Here is a 25,613-nt window from a genome sequence, read left to right as displayed (position 1 = left end):
TCAGAGAATATTGCATTCCCTTGTTTTATATAGAATGTACGCCCAAGTACTTTTGTTGCAAGTATAAATTGGAATGCTTTGTGCCAACAATACGTGCAATAAGAAAGCCCAAGTACTTTTGTTGCAAGTATAAATTGGAATGCTTTGTGCCAACAATACGTGCAATAAGAAAGTTTAAAGTTAACTTTTCTCTTTTAATTTCCTATATATGTCTACTGCTCTTATTTATTACCCCCCACAAGATATTTAGCCATTTCATGGTGAAGTTGTTTCCTATCAAAGTCTATGTTGCATGGAGGATGACCAAAGCCACATGCGCAAGCCATATAATGACTTCGTTCTAGCAAAAGTAGTAGCTTTTGCAATAAAAAATTTCAGTCATCAGACTGCTTTGAAACACTGGAATAACTTGATTCCTACTAATCATGCAGTCAGTAACCATAAGCTAAGCATCATGCAATAAACCAGGTTTGTCACCCACATCCCTTGGTAATTTATATAACAACGAAGTGGAGGTTCGGCTACGTAATTTAAAATATGTATTCCTTCAAAACGAAGTTTTTTACCAGCTAGTAAGTAACTAAATTGTAAGAATGCAGCAGCATACACTTCAAAAAAACAGATAAAGATAACACCTTAGATGGTGTAGGCGGCATATGATCAGATTATTGGATCCAGACCATACTGTGATGCAAAAACCACTCTCAAACCTCAATTCCCAGGCTTCAGATATCTCCAAAGGATGATTGCAACCAAGTATCAAAAGCAATTCATGGAATGTGCTGTGAACATGAATATGCCAACATGTGAAGCTTGTGCTGCATTCATATTTGATTTCCTGGCACATATATCATCATGATATAACAAGGGCATGGAGAACAATATAACATTATTTCTAGCATTCATGACATAATAAAGGAAGTATATCATTCCATAGTCTCTAGCAAGATATCTTGGTTGGAAAACTGCAAACCTGTTGTTAAATCACGAGGAGAGAGCTTGCCATGGCCACATGCTGTCAGCAATGCATCCACAACAAACGGAACTGCTGCCAAAAGATCCCATGCAGGTACCAGTGGTTTGCCTCCTGTATCATCACCCCCACTATTGTTGGCTGAAGCAGCAGGTGTGGTAGACACATTTCCAACTTTACCAGTCTTTTTCATCATCATGTTCAGTAACCTGTCAACCACCTGATGCACTGGATCACCATGTACAAGTCCCGAAAGAGAAGAGGCAATGCACGCCTGATGTTGCAAATACCAAGCCTTCAGCTTGGGGAAGGAGTCCAGTGTTATGTACCGTGGCGAGGGTGGTGACACCACAAGCCCTTTACTTGCCTGAGAAAATATGCTGGGTTGCATCCTTCTATGCAGATTCTGATCATCCTTGCCTGCCTTCTCCATAGGGGTCCCCATCAAAGAGGACACTTGCATGTTGTGCCGGACAAGCAAATATTCAAGGCTTAAATCAGAACCAAGTGGGGCTCCTCTTCCTAAAAGACGATACTCAAGAGGAGGCCGATGGAACTTCCATAGCTTGATTACTATCAAAAATCCCAAGGAGAATAGAGTAAGCACAGAGATCTCATCTCCAGAACCTGTTACCAGAGGCACAGAGGGAGATAGAGACCCGAAAACCTCACAGATGGGCAGTAAGGCGGCAGCCAGTTCAGGAAACTGTAACATGAGAAGATCACAGCCCATCAACAAATTTAAACAGATTCGATGAGCTTATAATACCAAACAGATACGCCAATAATGACAAGAAGACTGAGGAGCATACCATGCCATACATTGACAAAATATAAATAGCATCATCCGAAGAGATACCCACAAGAGCAGAATGTAACATTGGTGCATATGGAACTAGAAAATGGTTGCCCCCCCTCGAATCAGATGGAGGAGGTGAAAGTAAACGTAAAACTAATTGGACGGCATGTTCCTGCATTGCATTGACAAAAAATAAACTTTAGAAAACTATGATCAACAATGTCACCATAACATATGGCCTGTCTGTCTACTGAAGCTCATCTAATGACTTACGTAGTCAATCTACACAGTTTGAAAAAACTTGATGGAACCTCTCTGCCCCACATTTTGGATGAACAAGTTACAAGTATATATATTACAAAATCATGCTAATTTGGACTTGCCGAAATAGACTACATGCTGCTGTTGTTTACAGGAAACCTAACAACTTATAGGAAACCTTATGACTTACTAAACACAAACTCCATGAGAAAGCTGCGACAATCCCAGGCATCGATTGCAACAACATATAAAACCTACCAAAAAATGTGGGATTGTATCTTCCCCCATTTTATGAATACATCAACTAAGAGTTCAGAGCATGCTCTGAAACGTTAGTTTCAAGCAAAAGAACCCCATGGCATACATGTATACACACACACACACACACACTTTTTTTTTTGTGAAACCAGTAGCTATAAAATTAACATGAAATCAATGTACATGACATTAGACTCCAAAAGAGAGCCTAATGGAAGAACTCAAAAACAGTGAGAAAACACTTCAAGGCTAGTAGCATCCAAGTCCCTCGTAGCATAACTATCATATAAAGATTGCTTGAGGGACATTCTGAAGAAAGCATATGCCTGAGGAAACTGTTGTCCCATCCTAAAATGCAATCTCTGTGTCCAAATAGTCCATAGTACCCAAAAACGAGCCCAGTGAAAGAAAAGGAGGAATGGAGACATCTGAGATGATAAGCATCCAAACATCCAGAAGAGTTTCCCGAATCTAATAGAGGGAAACCGAAGCCGCAGCAATTGAGAGACATGAGTGATCAATATCCGAGAGTGCGGACAAGACCATAACAAATGGGAAACTGTCTCGCTGTGATGAGAGCAACGGGGGCAGGAAGAGGAAGCAATACGACGTGCTTTCAATTTCACCCCAATGGAAAAAGCTCCCACTATACATCTCCAAAAGAAAAGCCTCTGTTTCAATGGCAGTTTAGCTTTCCAAATTTTCTTGAGTTTTGATTGCCACCAAGATAAAGGCCTATCCAAGTTCCAAAGAGTGTTGGCATGCTTATCAATCCATGGCGGTGGAAGAAGAAATCTGTAGACCATCGAGGATGTCAAATTATGCATTGAAAGTGAACAGGTAGCAGGAGACAAGGAATTCAGATTCCAGTCCAGTAATCTGTCCTGTACAAACAGCGGAGGGACAGGAACAAATGGCTGCAACATAGTTGTAAGTATTCTCCAAATGGGCCTATGATGCAGACCCAAGGGGAATGTCCTGCAAGCTTGTGGAAATGAAAGCACATAACCATGTTGATCCACCACATCTTCGACCAATCTTATGCCCAATTTCATAAGATTATATGCTTTAATAGGTGCCTGTAAAGCAAGAGGCGATTCAAACACCTTGCTCCAATGGACGCTTTCCAAGCGAAGAGAATTACCATGATGGGAAGAAGCACCTGACCATTTAGCATAAGAGAGAATTCTCTTCCAATCATGAATAAAAGCAGTAGAAACAGGACAGCCAGGAATTTTTCCCTGAAATGTGGTCATGACTGCTTCCCAGTGATCTGTAATCCAATGCCCATATGCGTGGGACTTCATGTTTCCACACATACACACACACACACACACATACGTGTATATATATTTAAAAAGTCATGATTGTTTATATTACAAGAAAAGCCACCTCAAAGCGAGGGGCTAGAAATTACATCAGCTGAAAATCTTTGTATATGCTGAATATACATCATGATCGATGTAGCGAGTCTGCAAGCAGTCAAAAAGAGATTGCTGCAGAGAACGCGCATGCACGCACACACGTGTGTGTACATATATACACATATGTGTGTGTGTGACGTGTGTGTGGGTGGGTGGGTGAGGTGCGCCATGGAGAGCCATGCTGTCTGTCTCCTCTTCCCTGGTCGTACCCTTGCAGCCCTCCGTCCCCCTCCAGCCCTCATCCATACACCCTCTGTGCCTCCTTGTGCAGCCCACGCCCTCTTTTGGTCCCTCTCTATCCTCGTCCGCACAGGTGCCGCTCTCCGTACGGCTTTCTGCTTCATCAATATCTTCTGCTCGTCAGCCTGTTTCGTTTCAGCTGCCCTGTACAGCTTCTCCGTTGCTGTCCGTACCTGACCTGCAAGTGCCTTTTCCATCTGATGCTACTGTTCCAGCCGTTCGGCCTGCCGTACAATCTGTAGAGTCGATTGTTCAGTCTCAGCCTGCTGCAGATTTCGATTTTGTCCCTAGTCCTTCAGCTCTTGCTTCGTCGTCTATACCTTCTTCCCTGTCGTTACAGCCTATTTCTGTTCCTCCTTTCCCATCTTTTCAGTTCCAGCAACAGTCCTCTTCACCTTCGTCTTTTCCTGATGTATCATCCTCCTTTCTTCCTGCTGCTTCGCCAGATGGGTCCTTTGTTTTCTCTGCTTCTACTCCTCCTTCTGCTTCAATAGGCTCAACAGTTTGGGATCTGTCTATATTTTATGGGCAGGATTCTTTCTGCAGCTCAGCTCCGTCACTGGGCTGAAGTTGCAGTGGGCAGGCCCAGATCTTGTTTCTTCCTTTATTTTTCTGGGCAAAAGTTTTTATTATGCTCGGTGTTCTTCGACTGAGGTGGAAAGCCTTGTCAGCCGTGCTGGTGTTCCTGGGGCTGGTTTCTTTGCTTACGTGATGCCCTGGGATCCACTTTTTGATCTGGCTGCTTCTCTTCTCACTCACTGTCCAATTTGGATTACTCTAAAAGCACTGCCTGTTCCTCTTCTTCTGCATCTTACTACCCTTGCAGCGCTTTTGGGGAGGCCTCTACATGTTCCGAGACAGGAGTTTCTGCAAGCCACTCGGGATGTTCGCATTTGTATTTTATGGGATATGCTGCAGCCGGTGCCCCCTTCTCTGGATCTGGATTTGGGATTTGTTCATCCTTTGCGCATCCAGTTGCAGTTTACATCTTTTCCTACGGCTTGTTATCGGTGCTGTCAGGTTGGTCATTTCACACGGGCTTGCCCTTCTGCTGCTAGGACCACTCCTCCTGCTCCTTCCTCAATTGTCAAGATTCCTCTACCTTCTCCTCTGGTTTCTACTATGGCTTCCCTAGATAAGCTTTTTTTTTCTGCTCCAAAGCACTATTGGAGGAAGGTAGATAAATCCAAGGATGATCTTTTTGTTGCTGCAGTAGTTCAGGCTTCCTCTCCTATTGAGCACCATCAGCCTCTTTCTCCTCAGGATATGGATGTGCCTTTTGAAGAAGGGATTATACAGGATGTTCCTGCTACCTCTCAGGTTGATACCCTCACTGAAGCTGACATAATAGGTCATGATTTGTCTGATGCAGCTCTTTCGCCAGATGCTCCTTCTTCAGAGAGTACAGATGTTGATCCAGTTCACATGCCTATGAAGACTGTGCCAAAGTCTACTTCTGTTGCAGATGTTTCTTTTTCTCTCGAGTCTTTTCATCCTATGTTGCAACAGGTTTTTGACCCTGTGATTCAAAAGTTCAGGCTCCCTGCTTATATTAAAAAGAATCACAAGGACAAAAAACAGGTGGTTTTTTTTAACGGTGCAGTTTCTTCACTACATCTCTTTTTACAAAGCAACAATCTTAAACTGGAGGATGTTGTGTTTGATCCTCCTCCAGTTTGATCTTGTAACTTTTTACTTGGCTGCCTCATGACTTTTGCTCTGAGGCTTTACTTGTAAATTTTTCCTTTGTATTTATTGGTGGGTTTTTACCTCTTTTTGGGGTTTCCCACACAAAAATATAAGATTTCACTTTTTTTTTTGAAAGTGTGTGTGTGTGTGTAAGGGGTACATGAAATGCTTCTCCTCCAATACTTAATGATAAAGGCAAGGCAAAATTGTAGGCCACACCTTCCAAGGTGGTTGACAAATCTTCAGAGAAGCCCTCCTCTTCAGATTGGCAATCAACGCAAAAGGTTTTTAAGCCAAGGACATTAGCGAATAGAAATTGGACAAAAAATGCATCTTCTTCTAAAGAAAATGCAGCAATGGATGGATTTGGAGTTGGTAAGCTTTGGTCGGCAGTGGTTCATGCAAATCCACTATGTTTGCCTTTGATGTCAGTTGTGCCTCTTGAGAATCTTTCTTTCCCCCCCTCTTCTCCTGATCCTATTCCAGATGATGACGCCAGGAATGCAATGTGCATATCAGGAGGTTGCAGGTCCACCAAGGCCCAAGTAAGGTTTCCCACCATCCCTAGTCCCTCTGGCAGGAATAGTTTGGAGTTTTCTATCACCTATACCAGTTTGTAAATATGTGCATACTGCTTAATTGTCTTACTTATAATGTTCAAGGCCTCTGCAACATAAATAAAAGAAGGCTACTTTGGGATTACATTATTGCTCATAGGCTATAGGTGGTTTGTTTGCAAGAACTAATCAACATTCTTTCGTGGGCCATGAAGGCTTCTTTGCGGGTCTTCACTTCTTTTATGCAGGCTGAACTTCTTTCTCGGGGGTTGCAATGCTGACTCATTATGATTTACAGCCACACTTTATTTATCATTTGGCTCAGCATCCCTGGAGACATCATGCATTTGTATGTAGATCAACTGGTACGCCAATTGGGCTATCCTATAGGATAGCATATTTCTTTGTCATAAGAAACTCTGGGTGTTGCAAAAGCATTTCCACAAGTTAGATTATTGCAAGTTATCTACTTGCCGATACATGTTCTCCTTCAAAATGTTCAATCTATTGGCACGGCTTATGTGCAATTTTACTTGCCTCTTATCCGTTGGCCTTCTCGGGATATTCAAAAGTTTATCACTAAGGTGATGGAATGCTTTTGACGCACCAAACATGATCGTAAGGCTCTCTGCCTTCTCAAAAGCAATTATGTATGTTCGCCCAGGCTCCATGGAGGTTTGGACATTCTTGATCTTCACACTATTTGCTCGCCCCACAAGGCCATGCTCATGCCCACCTTTTTTGGAGTAGCGTCAACCTTGGACTCTCACGTTGTCTTATTTACTTAGCTCTTTGCATACGGATACTTTTGGCCATTGCGTTCCGGCTATTTTTGATGTGATATTTTGGCCACTTTTTGGTTCGTATTCCCCGTTCTCTACTCGAGTGATTCAGGATTGGCAACAATTTGTGGATTATCTCCACTGGTCTGGTAGAACTCCAAATCCTAGTAACACACTTCAATTGTAGAGTCAACACTCGAGTCGGGTCTTTCCTGTTCCTTTGCCTCACTTGCAGCCCCGCAAGGCATATTTCATGCACCGTTTGGGAGTTTCTATAGTGGCAGATGTTGTGGATGATCAGGGTTATACACTTTCCTTTCCATAGACCACGAGACAGTATTGCTTAGGGCTGCATCACTGACCTATCTGGCGTATTATTACTACCTTGTTGCAGCCTCTTCAACCTGTCCCGTGTCTATTTTCTACTCTCCCCTTGCTGGATTGCCGGTTTGATCGTGAGACTCTAGAACACTCCTCCTTTTCATTTGCAAATCTTTTTGCCAACAAGGCATATCACTTCTTGCTTCCACGGCCTTGTATTCAGGATTATGGCAATCACTTTTGGCACTTAAATAAGTATCTTTCTTGGTGGAGAACTTCGCTTCGGCGCATCTGGAGCAACAAACTCCCTCTCAAGCAAAGAGTCTTCCTATGGCGATGTTTGGTCGGGGCTTTACCAGTGAAATCTTTCTTGGCCTCCAGGTGCATTGCTTCTTCGACTTGTCCCACTTCCTCTCATGCAAGAGAGACCTTCTTACATCTCTTCTGCACCTATCTTTGTGCACAAGATTTCTTTTTCCAATTGATGAAAGGGCTTCGAGCTCGTTTCCATCCACTTCCCTTGGAAAGCAGTTTTGGTTGTTTGGAAAGTCTTCTATCCCAGAGTATGATCATTTCTTCTCCTGGTGTCACTATTCCGCTCTTTGACATTTATATCTTGCTCTTACCATCAACTTTATAAGCACTCTTCAGTAACTGTCTTCCCATATTTCCGAGCTTCTTTGCTTCGGTCTCTGCAAGATACTCATTCCTTTGAGGGGGTTTCCATTTTTTGAGCGAAAACCCCCGAGTAATGTGTGAGGGAATGGAGAGTGAGAGAGAGCAAGAGAGTGAGAGCTGAAAGCTGAAAGCTGAGTTGCAATAGAAGAGTGTGAAGAGTACAACTCAATGAATGAGAGATAAGGTTTTGTCCTAGTGACAAAACCTTAGTAGTCACTAACCATAGTTAGTGAACTAACTCCGGTTAGGGGGGAAAACCTCTTAAAGAGGGAAAAGTGCCCCTAACTAGCTTATTGAATTACATTGGTCACTGCTGAATTATATCTATAATTCTAACACCCCCCTGCAGTGCCAATGTCATGTACAAGGCTGATCAATCACCAAACGGATATAAGTTCAGGGCACTGCGAAATGCCTCAAACTTTTCACGTGGTAGTGCTTTGGTGAAAAACTGCAACGTTGTCATGTGTGGACACAAAGATCATACTGATCTCTCCTGCATGCAACTTCTCTCTGACGTAGTGATAGTGAACCTCAATGTGCTTCGTGCGAGCATGAAACACTGGATTCTTTGCCACTACAATGGCACTCTGACTATCAGTGAGAATTGGAGAAGGACCCTCCAAAGACAGATGAAGATCAGTAAATAGACGTCGCAGCCAGACACATTTAACTATTGCTGTGAAAGCTGCCCTGTACTCAGCTTCACATGATGAGGTAGCCACTGTAGATTGTTTCTTGCTCAGCCAGGAACTGCAAGATTTACCCAAAAAGAAACAATTGCCACTAGTGGACTGCCTAGTGTCATAATCACCAGCCCAATCTGAATCACTGTAGGCATGCATCTGCAAGTCACCCCCCCTGGGAAGGAAATAGCAAGCCAAAAGACTTCGTGCCCTGCAAATAACGGAAGATGCGCTTAACTGCCTGCCAATGCATAGTTTTTGGGCTGTGCATGTACCTGCTCACCTGAGATACTGCAAACTGAATATCAGGTCTAGTGTTGCAGAGATATATGAGGCATCCAACAACCTGACTGTAAAGTGTGGCATCAACTAATTCTCCTCCATCATGCATTGTGAGTTTCAGCCCCGGCTCCATGGGAGTGGCTATGGGCTTACAATCATGCATGTTAAATCTGTCCAAGAGTTTCTGAACATACTTGGTCTGAGACATAACAGTGCCACGTCTCTCATGAGAGAACTGGATCCCCAAATAAAACTGAAGCAGCCCAAAATCTGACATGTCAAAGTTGGTATGCAAATCAGCTTTGAAATCTGCAATTTTGTCTTCATTGGACCCTGTGAGCAGTAAGTCATCAACATAAAGAAGGATGACTAAAATTTCCCCCCCATCCATCTTGATGTAGAGGGTGCTCTCAGTAGGACTATTGTGCAGCCCCTTGCTGGTCAAAAAGGCATGGATCTTGGCATACCATGCACGAAGGGCCTATTTCAGCCCATATAAAGCTTTGTTGAGCTTGCATACTTGAAGTGCATTTGCTGTAATTTCAAAGCCCGGAGGTTGTTTGACATACACCTCTTCCAGCAAGTCCCCATTTAAGAAGGCTGTTTTTATGTCAAACTGATGAACATTCCACTCAAAATGTGCAGCGAATGTCTCCTCATAATCTATGCCCTTTTTTTTAGCATAGCCTTTAGCAACCAGCCTTGCCTTATATCTATCAATGGAGCCATCTGGCTTCTGTTTGACCTTGAAAACCCATCGTGTGCCAATGGCATGTTTACCCGGTGGCAAGTCTACAACATCCCAAGTCTGATTTTTTGCAATGGACTGCAACTCATCGTGCATGGCATTCATCCAATGCACATTGCCCTTTGCCTCTTCGAATGTGGCAGGCTCCTCCTCATCAAGAAGAGTACCTGCATATGCTGATTCCACTGAATTAGCACCTTCCATGTGCCTTGCTGAGAGTCTGTAACAGCCAGTTTGGGACTGTTTTTGCTGCATGTATGTCTGCAATTTCTTGCTGCACCACCTGTTCCACTGCCTGTGGAGGGGGCAAGACATCCTGTGGCGGAACTAAAGCATCTGGAGGTGGCTGTAAATTCTGATTTGCATCAGAAAAATCAGCAGGGGAACCCAAGCCAATGGGTAGCAACCCCTCAAAGACATCCTCTGAAGACGAAGGCATTTGAAATTCAGCCTGAGTGTGAGCTGAATTTTCAGAAAATATCACATCTCTACTGACTATGATCTTGCGTGTAGCAGGATTGTAGAGACGGTACCCCTTGCTTTCTGCACTGTACCTAACAAATATGCACTTAATGGCTTTATCAGACAATTTGTGCCTAAATTCAACTGGCACATGAGCATAAGCAAGGCATCCAAAGACTTGGAAGTGATCCACTGAACGCTTCCTATCATTCCAGACCTCATAAGGAGTTTTTGTTTTTAAAGCCTTAGTGGGAGCCCGATTCAAAATGTAATTGGCACACATCAGGCCCTCAAGCCAGAATTTGCGAGGCATGTGTTTGCTTTTCAGCATACATCTGTCCATCTCCATGAGAGTTCTATTTTTCCTCTCAGCTTTGCCATTCTGCTGAGGGCTCAACCTGACTGTCAGCTGATGCACAATACCCTTGCCTTTCAGAAATGCATCGAATTCTGCAGACATAGAAAAGCATCGTATTCCCTACCTCTATCTGTGCGCAATGTCTGTATCTTGAGTCCGGTTTCATTTTCAACCATGGCTGAAAAGTGTTTAAACACCGTGAACACTTCTGATTTGCGTTTCAGCCCAAAAACCCAAGTGAAATTGGAGTAATCATCAATAAATGTAATGAAGTGGAGATGACCACCCAACGATGGAGTCCTCATGGGACCACAGACATCACTGTGTATAAGCTGTAATTTGCAGACAGTTTTAACTGAACCATCGTTCTTGAAGGGGAATCTATGCATCTTGCCTAAAATGCACCCTTCAGAGGCATGTGGAGGAGGTATCTCAAGAGGTGGCAATGCATCAACCATGGAATACTTCTGAAGTGTCATCAAGCTGTTGTAATGCATGTGGCCATATCGGGCATGCCATAATTCTGCATTTTGCATGGCAGATGTAGGGGTAGAAGCTGCAAGAGCATGGGCTGCTCTTTTCTCAAAAAGATCAAGCTGAAAAAGCCCACGCAGCAGAGTACCAGATAACCTTAAGGCATAGTCATCTTCCCTGTCTCGGACAGCACATTTGTCATCCTCAAAGATGACCTGAAATCCAGCTCTGTTAAGAGTGGACACTGAAAGAAGATTTTTGGTTATACCAGGCACATACAAGACATCTGAAAGTCTGAAAATTGAGCCATCAATGGCAGTGAGCTCAACATCTCCTGTGCCACGTACTGAATATGATGAGTTGTTGGAACAAGTGACTTTCTTACCAACGGGAGGTGGATGCAAGGAAGTAAAAAGACACTTCCTAGAAGTGATGTGTTTGGATGCACCGCTGTCAAAATACCAAGTGTTCAGTGTTTCATTGACACTGAAAGCAGATGCATCCGTAGAAGAGTCATAACTGCAAGTCAAAAATGCATATGTATCATCACTGCAAGTGGCTGTACTATCCCGAGCATTTGGAGCAGCCAGCCTAGAATCTGAAATGCAAGATAAAAAGGCATAATCCTGTCCAACAAAGTTGGCTGCAGCATCCCCACTGTCAGATGCATGAGGAGCTGAATCTGAAACAGCCATACCTGAGCTGTTTTTCTTTTCTTTTGCAAGCCTTTTCCTGCATTCTGCTATGTGATGACCTGGCTTTTTGCAGTAGTGACAAAAACCCTTCTTCTTGGGCTTACTTGCATCATTTTTAGCCTTTTGTGAAGGCTGTCCTGACCCACTGGAAGGCTGATTTACTGATGTCTTTGCCTGTCCCTTTGTTTTTTATTTAAACTTTGGGAGCATGGCTTGTTCACCTGCACATGAAGCCAAATTTTTCCTGGTCTGCTCTTCCTAAAGCAGAAGTCCTATCAACTCATGAAAAGTGAGAGGATTTGCACCCCCCCTCAATGATAAGTTCAGCGAGGTATGAAAGCTGAGATAAGACTCAGGAAGAGAATTCAGAGTGGTTGTAATCATCTCTGAATCAGGAATAATTTCATCTATGTTTAACAATTGCTCTCTGAGATCCTGTAGCTTTGTGAGGTGGACTAACATGGAGTCACCCTCTTCCATATGTGTATTACTTAACTCTCTTTTCAAGAAAGATACCCTTGCATCATTCCGGGCTGCATACATGCTTTCTAAAATATCCCACGCTGCCTTCGAGGTCTTACACGACCGGATATGCGGAATGATAAATCTTTTCACTGAAAGAGAGATGCATGAAAAAGCTAAGGCATCCCGTGAATCCCATCTCTTCTGCTCTGGAGTAGTGACTGTAGCTACACCACCAACTTGTCCTGCAGCTGCACCCTGTGCACGACCTCTTCCACCTCCTTGCTGGGGAGGGGTAGCAGGTGCAATATCTGCTGGTCGGATCTCACCCCCATTCACATAATCCCATAAATTGCGAGAAATCAGAATATTGCGTACCATGAAACTCCATAGGGAGTAGTTGGTACCATCCAACTTGTCTTCCTGTGAAAGACCACCGAACTGGAAGTCATTCTGATTTTGATGGGCCATATCTGAGAAACAGATTTAAGCAGATACAAAACTGAATTCCCTTACTGGGAATGAAATGCACAACTCCCAAAAAACACAGCCAAGCACGGGCTGTAAATGCAACTCAGATTTCTGTACTTGCACTGTCAGAAATATGTCCAAGCATCAAAAACTCTCCAGAATCTGCCAAAAGTGCTGCAAAACACTCCAAGAAAGGCAGTATGAACTAAAACTCCAGAAATTGCTCTCCCAACACAAAAGCCCCAAAATAGGCCTGAAATTGCAACCGGAAAGGGGCAAATAGATCAAAAGCCCCAAATGTTGCAAGAATTGCGCTCTGTCTGCAAAAGCCCCAAATTTCACTGCGAGATTGCAGTGTAATTACAAAATCCCCAAATTTCTTCAAGAAATTGTACTGCAGGACTGAAAGCCCCAAATTTCGAGCTTGAAATTGCAACCAAAAAGGGGCAGAAGTACAGAAAGCCCCAAATTTTGCAATTTCAGCAGAAAGCCCCAAATTTCAGACCAAATCTGCAATGTTTGCTCCAAGTGTAGCTCCGAAACTACAAAATGATTGCAATGTCTGCAACAAACAAAATGCCCCAAATGTACTACCAAAAAAGTGAGCCAAACAATGGCTATCTGCAAAATGTGCCTGCCAAAGATCACCTGCGAGTTTCTCCTGTACGAAATCAAAGGACTACCTGCAGTACGGAAGCAGGTTCAGTACGGAAGTACTGTACGGCTGACAGTACGAAGAACGTACGTGCTGTACGGAAGTACGAAAGACGGCGAGCTGTACGACTGGTGGCGGCGAGCTGTACGGCGAACCGTACAGTCTGACGGCGAGCTGTACGGACGACCACATCGAGCTGTACGGCGCAGATCTGCAACGCAAGTACGGTACGGTACGGTACGGATTTTGAGTCTACACGTATGGATGGTACGGATGCAGCTGAAGCAGTACAGCAGGTACGGAAGTGCAGGGACCACGTACAAGTTCCGTACAGTCGTACGGACTGTACGGATGAGGTGTAGCAGTGAAGCATGGATTGTAGCTGGAGCTCAACGGGGAAGTCGTAGGGAGCTGGATCTAATGCTCTGATACCAAATGTGAGAGAATGGAGAGTGAGAGAGAGCAAGAGAGTGAGAGCTGAAAGCTTGGAAGCTGAAAGCTGAGTTGCAATAGAAGAGTGTGAAGAGTACAACTCAATGAATGAGAGATAAGGTTTTGTCCTAGTGACAAAACCTTAGTAGTCACTAACCATAGTTAGTGAACTAACTGCGATTAGGGGAAAAAACCTCTTAAAGAGGGAAAAGTGCCCCTAACTAGCTTATTAAATTACATTGGTCACTGCTGAATTATATCTATAATTCTAACATAATGAGCAGACAAAAGGTGGGAGGGGTCAAAATATATAGTCTCAAGTTATTTTTGGGGAGCACGAATTCCAAAAATTTTCAAGGAATATGTAAGTAAATATGAAATATTGATTAATAGAGATAAGTATAAATATACCTTTATATAATGTCCAAGTGGTGACTTATTTTATGACTTTCAAATATCCTTTTTTTTTATTTTCACCATTGAATAGATCATGAAATTTTGAACAAACCTCCTTTTTACAATTCCTGAAGTTGAGCTAAGAAAAACATATAACCCCTTTTTGATAGACCCTCGAAGTATATTCTACCAGAGGAATATGGTTTGAAGAGCTTGCCCCAACCCTATTCTGCAAGCGTAATACCCTTGGAGGGAAGAAGGGGTCATAACTTTTGCTCCTTAGCTCGGATTGAGGAGCTATAAAAAGGTAAAAGGTCATAATCTGGTGGCTTTAAAGTATAATTTTGAGAGGTATAAAAGAGATAAATTGGGAATTTCAACATGTATATGAGAGTTACAACTTCTCCCTAATTCGTATTATGGTAGGAAGGAGTTCAGTAGGGACCACTTAGGTTTGGAGAATTGGGAATATTTTGAAAATCCCTCCCTTGCCTTCCAAGTATGAGGGTTTTCAATATCTCTTTCCTACTCATCCAAGGAATATGGTATACATTGCTACATGAGGTCTTCTCAATACTTCAAATATGGAATTTCTAAAGCTAAGGGAAACTCTTCTAAATCTATTGAATTACCATAATCCTCAAAAGAGAGTATGATAGGGAGGGGTTTATTAGAGTTTCTAAAGTGTTCACTATTTGTTCATATATAGATGATGTTTGAGGAATTAAAAAAGAATCGTATATTCCGTTGAGAAATATTCCCACTCTGGGACAACTATGAATGTAAATTCTTTCCTAATGCAAAATATGTTCTACAAAAAAAAAATTTGTGTGTGTATGTGTATGTTTGTTTCCCTCATCTTTGGTTGGTGCATTGCTTTCTTCATTCCCTTGAAGACCTTACTCAGACCCAGTTGGAAGTTTCTTATTACTGTTTTTAATTATCTAAATCCATTGAATTACCATAATCCTCAAAAGAGAGTATGGTAGAGTATGCCACTCCAAAATCATCCCGTCCTCATGAAAAGGAATTGGCACCTAATTTTCACCCTTGTTTTCGATACCATCTCTGCTATGAATATGTATATGCCACTCAAATGCGTTACCTATAATGGATGTGGCCAATAAATGGAGGATTTTTTGGGATTGTGTGAATAAAACCAAACCGCATATCATTTGCCTTCACTAGCACAACCAGAATGCTTTTGCTGATAGACAATGTTTTTTTACACGCTATCATATATTCTATGCTGGACAAGGTTCTCTTTCGAGTGTTGCTATGCTGCAAAGATATGAAGTTCAGCCAATTATGGTTTTCAAGGTCGATGAACGGTCATACAATGTATGCTAAATGGAGAGATTTATGAATTTACATCCTTATATGACCCACAAAACTCTATTGAAAAGACAATCATGTGGAGGTGTCATAGGGATGTGATTTTTGTTGTGCAAATAAACCGGAGGACATTGAAAACCCCTAAGGTTTGATGTAAGGAGTAGGGTCTAATTCCTAGGTGCACCCACTAGGCCCAAATGCTAGGGGCAAGGCAAGGTTTAGAGGGGTCATAAAGTTAGACCCAAGGGAACACCAAAGTGTATCATTGGTTAGGGATTGGAGGCTTTAATAGCCACTAGGCAATCCCATGTGTGCATGTGTTTTAAGTGTTTATTTTCTCTCTCTACTTTGGACCTCCTCTCTCTAGCCTTGGACTTTGGAGCTTGTTGCATGTTTTGACATACAGTGTTCTCTCTCTCTCACCTCCCGTGAGCACCCTTCACGCAAATCGGAGCGCATTAATTGCCGTGTGGATTGTACGGGCACCTTTGCACGTTAATTGAGGTTGTTGCTGTTGTACGGTTGATAGCACGCTTCCCAAGACGAGTCATACAGCTGATTGGCATGCATTTTTAAGGCTATACGGACTGGTTTGGCATGCATCCTAAGGCAGATTGGCTACTTGTACGGTCTATTTGGCACACATGACAATGTTGTTGTACGGCAATTTCACGACTCCCAAGATCTTTGGCTGATCATACGATTCATTTGCCACACACTCCCTCTTGCCTGTGATCCTCTTGCACTCTCTCTCATTCCAGCCCATTCTCTCTCTTCCTATCTCTCTCCTAGCTACCCATTCTTCCTGCTATCTTTTGCTTGGTGGATCTACTGCCCTCTAGAGGTGAACCCTTCTTCATTTGATCGTGACCGAGGGTCAACTGTGCATTGTTGGGGGCCTAGACAGAGGATAGATGCAAGAGTAGAGCTTGCCCCTCTTCCAAGGATAGCGGGTACGGTCATTCTGACCCTCATTTTGGTTTCCATTTGCTATTTTCAAAGCTTGTTCTTGCTCTTTTGTTGTTGGAAACTCCCTCTTGGCCAATCAGGCTGTGGACAAACACTCAATTACTAAGGGTGTGCCTAGATTTGGTGCCAGAGAGGCAGTGTTGTGGATTTCTTCCTGCTTTGAGGTCACGTGTGCAGTTTGATATCTGTGTTGTTGCACTGTCACCCTGAAAGGCTGGACATTGGCTTGTGGGACTGCCAAACCCTTTGGACTAAGTTGGATGCCTTGTGGAATGCCAGGACAGCTTTGCAGTGGACACAAACAGTGGGAAATGTCTTAGCCTTGCCTTGACAAATGGGTTCTAGTGTGTGTTGGAATTAGATGCAGTTTGAAGCCAGGAATAGGCTTGGACAGTGGATTTGCCAATGAAGCAGAGTGTAAGGGAAAGAGCCCTTGTTGTAAAAGCATTTTTCCATTGTAAGAAGATTTAAATAAATATCGAAAGGGGCGCCGAAGAATTTGGGGCCATTTGTGTCTCTTGCATCTGGTTTCTGAGCAGGGGCACCCTAGCCTCCCTTTAGTGTTTTCAAAGGTTGCGTCTAAGTGATGTTTAACTAATGGAAGTGGCTGGAAATGATGCAATGTGGCTGTAAATAGTGTGGATGCTAAAATAGTTACAGTTTACTGCTCTTTAGTTTACTGAAGGCCAGTTTCAGGAGGTCATTGGCCACTTATCCATGCATAGCAAATGCCTTTTTGTGTGGGGGCTTTGGTAATAGCACTTCTCACCATATGCGCACGACTGTTACTAAAAGACGTGATTGGACAACTGCAATGGCCTTCATGAATGCGAGTGACTTAAGGAAATACCCAATGCCATGAATACGTATTTTGGAATGACTGTTAATGCCCAGCCACTGCCATGCAAAAGACTCTTGCTGCTGAATAATGCCTATCTTTCACATGATGATTCACTGCAGCGGTTGAGCCTTTACAACTGCAGGCTATGGTAGACACTAATATGGCATGGCAATGCTTTGTGACCCACATCCAGGATATCATGTGAGATTATGAATGTCATTTTATAAGTGTACAAGGACAATTACTTACTGGCTGATGCAAACACACTCTGCAAGTTTTATTAGTAGCAAGTCATTCTCGAGGGCTTGCTCCTCATGAGATTGATGCCTTGACAAGAGCTCAGCTTTTTATTCAGAGGAATGATCAAAGGAAATTGCTTGAATGGCAAGTTAGAGCACAAAAGCCCCTAATGGATTAAGGTTGAAAAGCCTTCACACTCCTCAAAGAATGCATGCTCTCCATACGCAGTTAGTGGACTCAAAGCTCTCTTGAGCTACCAAATGAAGTCCATAGTCACTTTCAGAGCCTCTTTGCTGCCCCTGTTCCATCAAATCAGCAGGTTATAGATGCTGGAAATGCAATGCTTGATCTTCTTAATCCGATTATCATTGCTTCCCAAACACAATAAATGGAGTCTTCTTTTACCATGGACGAATTGGATTCAGCAACGCACTCTCTAGGTAAATGGAAATCCCAGGTTGGAACGGTCATAACTTTATTCTTTGTGGCTTAATGAGTTCTCTTAAAAAATCCACCGTTGTTCATGATCGATCGGTCTTGGATTTCTGGCTGTCTCCTTTCATGCTGGAGGAAGGCTTGCTACGTCGCTGGCTAAGAAGCAGTTATGTGAACATTTATCAGACTTGTACCCAATCACACTCATGCATGAGTGTAGTGTGATCTACAAGTTGGTAGCCAAAATGATTGTCAACCTCATCAAAGAAAGTCTTTGTTATGGTATGCACCTGAGGCAATATGGCTTGTAACAGCATGGATAACATTGCAAATATTTATGTGGATATTGAGTATGCTAAATATACAAGCCAAGATGCACTTATTATGCAAATTGATATTGAAAAGGCTTTTGTGATTGTCATGCCAAGATGTGGAAAGCGCTCTTCTGCAGGAAGAGGTGAGGCGTAAGAATAGCAGTGAAAATAAATCCATTGAAATTTTGTAGCCTTGGTCATGAAAGGATACGGTTTGGTAATGAAATGAAGAATGTCATCTAATAGCTTTATAAGGATGGCCAAGCAGGGTCCATGTATGCCCTGGAAGATGGGTCGTTCTGTTAGACAGGGCTGCCATATGCTATTGCAATGCACCCAATGCTATTATGCAAAGACAAGCTGGTAGAGAATGCCATCTTACATGGTATCACCATACCTGGAACAAGAGATTTTGTCGGTCAAGCGTGTGTCGATGACTCCTTCCCCAAAAACACACCAAAATATCTTCAGAACGTCATGGATGCCTTGCATTTATATGGATTGGCTGCTGGCCGTTTTGTGTATTCTCAGAAATCCGAGCTCTTGCCCCTAAACTAGTGTGACTAGCATAGTGCTATATGGCTAGGACAAGTTTTCTCACCCACAGAAATTGTAAGACAATTGGGATATCCTACCGGTTGGGATATTTGAGCAAGAAAGGCAACGAGTGCTCCAACATAAAATCAACTACTGGAAGCTATTACGTGGCCCTTGCATGAGCATCTAAGAATTGTACAATCCATTCTCATGGTGTATGTTCAGTTTCACTTGTCATTATTGCCTTTGACAAAATCAGATTTGGATGTGTTCATGTCAAAGCCCTTAGAATGTCTATGGCCTACAAGTACGGATCATATTAGTACGGATCAAAAACCTCTCCGTCTTCTCAAAAAGGACTTGGTTTGCACTCCAAAAATGCATGGTGGACTCAGCATACTTGACATTCATCTACATCTCATTGCTCGAAAAAGCACCCTTGGACCAAAAAGCACCCTTGGACCATCATGGTTTCTCAATTGGTGGCATCATGCAAACCAAAGCTTTTGGGGTATTGATCTATTTCTCTCACACACACACAGGTTTTGTAAGATTCAGAGGACAAATCCCAGGTTGCTCTGTATGTCACCAGGCTGATTCAGGATTGGCAAGTTATTATGGAATACCAACATTGGCATGGGAGGCAGCACCCAATCGGTAATTCCTTGTGCCTTGAAAACATTCGTTGGCGCAGAGTTTTTCAAGAGCCTCTGGCTGCTTTAGAACCTCGCAGATCTTATTTCATGGATGCACATGTGTTGTGTAGCATAGATGATGCCGTTGATATGTATGTACTATGGCATGATACTCTCCTTCTCTGAAGCGAGGCAACAAAATGGATTGGGCATGCATCATTGGCATATTTGAAATACACTGGTGGAATTGATTGCCCCATTACAGCCTCTGCCTCCTCTTCAAAGCCACGAGAGACTAGATGATCCGTCATTTGTTCCAGGGAGCCCTCAACTCCGCCCCTTTTTTATGCCTTTCCTTTCTGCTGCAAAAGACATCGCTTGTTATTGCCCCCCAAACCCCCCACCCATTGATTCAGCAACATGGCAATCGCTTATGGAATCTAAACAAGCCTGAAAGATGGTGGTGTGATGTGCTCCACGTGTTTGCAAAAGTAATCTTCGGCTTGAGCAAAAGGTCTTTCTCTGGAGATGTGTTGTGCGAGGCATTTCTTAGCACGCACGGGCATTGCATAACCGGATTGTAGAAGATGCTCTGAAACAGAGGAAACGGTTCCCCAATTGCTATGGTTTTGCACCTCTGCTCATCAGTTCCTCTACAGTCTCTCGAGATGTTTATGCATCAGATTCACAGGTTGGAAATTCGGTCAAGACTTCTGGCTGTATTCCACAGTTTCACCACCAGATTATACACCCTTCCTTACTTGGACGGGAGTTTGGGCTCTGTGGACCAATGATACAGTCCAGAACTATCTTGTCTTTCATATTGCTGACTTCTCTTGCTTCAGTACATCATGCGATCCATTCTTTTGTCTTTCCAAGATTGCCATGGAGTTGGAGGTGTTCTATCACTATTTCTGAGTAGTGTGTGTCTTGCACTACGTCACACACACATGTATAACAGATGCAAGAGACATGTAAGCACAAAGTACAGGTGAGCAAGACGTACACGAGGCCTCAGGACTGGGGTACTTACCTGTACATTCCAACCACGGATTAAAGAGGCACCACACAAGATGCTAGCTGCTGCTGGTCTCTCATCTTCTGGACCATTGATTGCTGCCTGATAAACCCTCTCCAATTCTGCCAGACTACCATAATGAAGACTAGAGTAAACATGGAGTGCACAGGAAGGTTTACATGAGACAGAAACTCAAAGTTCATTTTCTAATAAATTCAAGTTTTGTTATGCTTGCAAAATGCACAGAACTATACCTTCCTGCAGGGGTGGTCATTAAAGAGCTTTTAAGAGAACCAGTAAGTGAAGCCCCATCCATATATGCATTCCAGGGGGAGGTCTGTGATGCAGGAAGAGATAATGTGCTAGCCAGAGTACCCAGATATCCAGGCCAATAGTATGCCGTGGTGTCTATCAAGCCTCTGGCAATGCATGATTCCACAATTAGATGTCGCAAATTTGGAACTGCACCCAATTGAGCTTCAAATTAGACAAAACAAACCACAAGCAAGGTAGATTTTAATACTACAGAATTTCAAACAGAAATCTACAGTGTACACAAGCGTTCAAAACACATAGTCTGTGACGCCCCCAGGGTGCATCCCTCCCTTTGCTTTACTCCTCCATTCCCTCCACCTGTCCTGACCACTTCACCCTTCTGCCTCCTGCACAGGAGGATGAGACACACCCTCTGCCTCCCCCCTGATGTACCCCACTTTCTCTCCCAAGTTTGACCTACCCTTTCTCCTTTTCCCACCTATGCCCTCCTCAATGCCCACTCCATCAGCCTTCTCTCCGAGGAGAAGTGCAAGCCAGGATCCCCAGACATCCAGCCAAAAGCATGCTTCAGAATGATTATTATTACTATTATTTGGCAATGCAGGTTTCCACACTAATATACATATTTAATTAGCACTCACACAAAAATTGGGCTTCAAATTACAAATAAACGAACCATAAGCACCTTATATTTTATGTAGACCTTACACTCCCAACATGTGACACTAAAGCAACATGCAACAGCACACACGGTATTGCAGGTCCCCTCCCCCACCCCCTGACCCAGCTAAATGCCTCACTTTGTGTAACTGCCCCTCAACCTTCTTTCCCCATCCCTCCCACTGCACTGACCATGTCATCTTCACCGGAGGCTAGCATGCTCCCCTTCTGCTCCCTCCAAATCTGGCCCTGTACAGCTTACCCCCAGTTCACCCTTTTCTGCCTGTGCCCCTCTACTGCCTCTTCAAACTCCGGCATAGGAGTATAAAACATGGCAGCCTCCTCAACTCGCACATCCTACCACATCATTTTACACTTAACTCCTACATTCATATCAATCGACTATGGATTCCACACCAGGTGAGTCAGAGCGAGGAGACAAAGATGCGGGGTTTGATGGGGTCTTGGACTCAATGGAGTGACAGAGGATCAGAGAAGTAGGTTGTTTGGGGCTGAGCTGGACCATTGACCCGTGCCTTTCGTTATGGGAGGGCAGATCCATGCGTAGTCGTTATGGCCATCCACGGTAGGGTACTCAGAGCAAGTAGAAGAGATACCTTTGTTCTCCTATACCACCCGCATTGGCAAAGGACTTCACTTGGATGCGTTGGCTTGGACTTACAAGCGGCACTGGCTTGAGAAGCAGGTGCCACATGAGGTCCTTACCAGGCTTTAGTCCCGCTTCTAGACTAGCCAGATCTCTTATTTCCTCTTGCTAGTAGCCCATGGAGGTCTACCCATAGGATCCTAGTTGGAGCAGATGAGGGTAGATTTTCTCCTTTGTCATTACTTCACCCCCTGTAACCCATGTACAAATGAATAATACCAACAATCTTGAAACCCAAGATAACCTACTTGAATACTCTTTACGATGTCTTTCAACCTCATCCTCTTCCAATATGCCTTGCAACATGAAACAGATCCATCATATGATGTAAATCTCCAATCACACCAAACATTAAGCAAACCATGAGCAAACACATTATAGACCCTAGACAAAAGTTCTTTCATAACTTGATTCTTTTCTATCTCAAAACAAGAAACACGAAAAGTAGTGGGTGTGGACATGGGCACAGACAGGGACGGAGCAAGGGCAGGGGCAGGGCATGGGAGCATGCATGTGTGTAGCCATCCAATGACAAAGCTAACTGTGAGTTTTCAGAAATTATCTCACAAACAATTGCTAAATACCAGCACAAGTTAACACCAGGAACAAATCAAGAGAATGAAGAAATCCATATAAAAGACTGATCAATCAAGATCATGGTAAGACCAGTCTTACCTGTTCTATTACTCGAGCTCCCATCGTTTGCACCCAACCCTTCCATGGTCACACTTCCACCGTTGAATCCAGCAACAAACACAACTGCTGCTGTTGCTGCTTGATGCGCAGCTGCAGCCACATGCTGAGGAGCAGAAAGGAGACCCTCAAATTGACCTAGAATCTGCAAGCTGGATACAAAGGCTGAACGACGGTTGCCAAAAATCTTTTGTTCCTTGTCATCGACACAGTTGGTCTCTGAGCTAGACGCTCCACCTATTGACTGCCTTTCTTCTTCTTCAATTATCAATGCTGAAGCAAGTGGCACAATAGACAGCAGCATACAGAAGCCGGACTCAGAGTGTTGTCTAGGACCTTCCATGTTATCACGCTCCTGCATTTCATTCATTCAGGCTCCTGTTACTCTCCATCTTTCAACAGTGATCTCTCTTCCACAACCTGTCAGCAGCAACCCCAAATTTCTCACAATTCTCATATGAATTTACAGAATCTGAACTGACCCGTTGAACTAAGCGCAACGCTGAAATCCAAAGAGCTACAAATGTATCATGCCATGAAGCACCTTGAACGGCCTGCAAAGACTTAACAACCTCTGCATGCAAACAAAGATACATAAGAATGAGGGAGCACAAAGTGGAAAGCAGCACCTGAAGCAAATATATGAGCTAGCTAACTGACCAGCCAATGTATCAATTACAGAATTGGCAGGAACCCGTCTCCCAACCATGGCGTCCTCCATAAAAATATCAAAAGGTATCCATGCAGCTGTGCGTCCGACACCAGAGCAGTTCCCAAAGGACCAGCTACGAGAGCTTGTTTCCATAAGGACTTGAATGACTGGGAACTGACTAGGTTTCCACTCTTGGCACAGGCCTTGCTGCATAGACCCAACCAAGCGTGTTAAGGCTTCGACAGCTCCTTTTGGAGCTGCAGATGACGCATCACGTGTAAGGGCCTCGAGTGATTGTAAACAGCGTGCAAACATGCTCCACTGATCAGACCTGCAGAGATGCAGCCTGCTTATAAAGAGCATGTGTGCCTCTTCAGAGCAAACACCTTTTTTAAGATGTGACAAAATTCATCATACATGTTGCAAGAAACTGAACCCAAAAATAAGGTCTTCAGAAACCAATAACCAAAGCAATCTACAGAAAAATTCGCTTCAGACTCCGCACCCAGAAGATTTAACCAGTTAAAGCAAATGCAAGTTTTGATAGTCTACAAAATGAGCAGCTTTGAACTGCCTTCGCGGGCAAAAAGATGCAAAGTAGGCCCACCGCTTTGTATTTGGACATGTCTGTATCTATACTATATTAAGGAGACTAAGTGGTTAGGCCCATTAAAAGAGTCTCAGCCCTTGGATTTGATCTAATTAATTTGGATCGTTAGATGAAATAATTCAGTTACAGAGTCCATCCTCTCACATCTCAAGTCGCCTCTGTACGCCTCTCTCTCTCTCTCTCTCTTTCTGTTTGATAGTTTCTTTTGCTCTAGGTACTCTCTCTCGTTCTGGCCTCAATTACTCCTTATTAAAGGTGCTTTCACTGTACTTAGGGTCTTTCTTCATCACACGCTGTGGATTATGTCTCGAGGGATGAAGCTTTTCTTTCGAGGGGATTGCATTGGTGGGTGTCTTGGATGTAGAACCACGAAATACAATCACTTATATTTGTGCAGGAAAAATGCAATTGGATGGAAATCTTGTGGACATAAGTTTCAAGAGGGACGGAAACTTCTGTGTAGGTGGTCACCGAGAATTTTCCAAACAGCTTCAAAAGACACTAAGGCTGGAGGGAAATCTGCAACAATTGCCTTGATGTTGCTCGCCGTCAGGCTATCCTTCCATCCAGCTAGCACGAGAATTAATGGGCCTCTGGCCTGCAATCGCCTGGCGATGTTCTTGAAAGAAAATCAATTGGGATTTTGCATGTAAAGGATGAATTCTTGATGCGCATCAACTACTGATCAGCGGAGGAAAAGGATTAGATACAGTGGTGACTGCATCCCAATCAATAAAAACAAGAGAAATTAGTGGAGATCATGTACTTAATTTACTACCGGATGCACGGTGAAAGACTCCAGTAAGAGACCCTTGCCTTTCTAGACATGCTGATCATTGGCGCTGCTTGTGATGCTACCTAGGCTTTTTGAAAGCGAGTGAGAGTTCTCCCAGATCAAGTAATTCAAAATAGGGATGTCCTCAAAGAAACCAAGACACGGAAATCAGTAGCAATGCTGCTGAGCGGCAGGCATAATGCTTTCACCTTCTTCCGTGAAGAAAGCATGATTCCACGCAAGAGATTGAAGTGACCCGTTTTCTTATTTTTCTTTTTCGCAAATGGCTCTAAGGGTGACAGCACGTCCGTTTGCTACCCTGGTTCAGCACAAGCTGGCATTCATTCTTGTGCTTGCCGGTCGTCCGGTGCGACAGGACTCAATTTGAGATCCCGTGTATCTAGTGCTACACACATTGATTGGCAATACCACTTAGTCAGAAGAAAGTTTCGAATTGAAATGAACTTGCATGCTCCAGGATCAAATGTAGTTGGACCAGAATCACACAAAAATAGTCGCTACAGACCTTGGACAGAGAAACTGCAGAGAAGCTGCAGTGAGATAGCATTCCGATGCAGACCACCTACAAAACAAAGGGGACGAAAGCAAGATAGAGTTACTGGAGGGCCAATGAGACACATTGTGAGATCTCCACTAAATTAATTCTTCTCCGAAGGCAACAGGCTGCCATCCTTTGCAGAAACATCAATGAGAGAGAGCTGCGATTGCTTACTTTTGGAGGAGGAAGCGGGCGATTTTCCGTAGGGTCAGGTCATCTTTGCAAGGGGAGGGGAGGAAGTCTCTGGACCATCGTCATGCAATAGCCATGGCAAATCGACTTTTCTATGCAAGC

The 25,613-nt window shown here is 43.5% G+C and overlaps 1 protein-coding gene across 1 annotated transcript in view; it reads right to left on the bottom strand.

The window, feature by feature from the left end:
- Positions 1-25,613, bottom strand: part of LOC147900703 (mediator of RNA polymerase II transcription subunit 33A-like) — a 118,284-nt gene that overhangs the window by 21,358 nt on the left and 71,313 nt on the right. The window contains exons 4-10 of the mRNA XM_087375445.1: positions 23,384-23,706; positions 23,206-23,297; positions 22,706-23,078; positions 20,682-20,889; positions 20,443-20,557; positions 1,786-1,944; positions 974-1,679 (exon numbers count right to left, since the gene is read on the bottom strand). Coding sequence (XP_087231571.1) covers positions 974-1,679; positions 1,786-1,944; positions 20,443-20,557; positions 20,682-20,889; positions 22,706-23,078; positions 23,206-23,297; positions 23,384-23,706 — 1,976 coding nt within the window. The remainder of the gene's footprint in view (positions 1-973; positions 1,680-1,785; positions 1,945-20,442; positions 20,558-20,681; positions 20,890-22,705; positions 23,079-23,205; positions 23,298-23,383; positions 23,707-25,613) is intronic.

The sequence above is a fragment of the Dipteris shenzhenensis genome, chromosome 6, assembly GCF_047967505.1.
Source record: "Dipteris shenzhenensis isolate YYH24624 ecotype China chromosome 6, Dip_SZ_1.0, whole genome shotgun sequence".
NCBI lineage: Eukaryota > Viridiplantae > Streptophyta > Polypodiopsida > Gleicheniales > Dipteridaceae > Dipteris > Dipteris shenzhenensis.
Note: the sequence above shows the minus strand (reverse complement) of the source record. Positions and strands in the feature narration are given on the sequence as shown.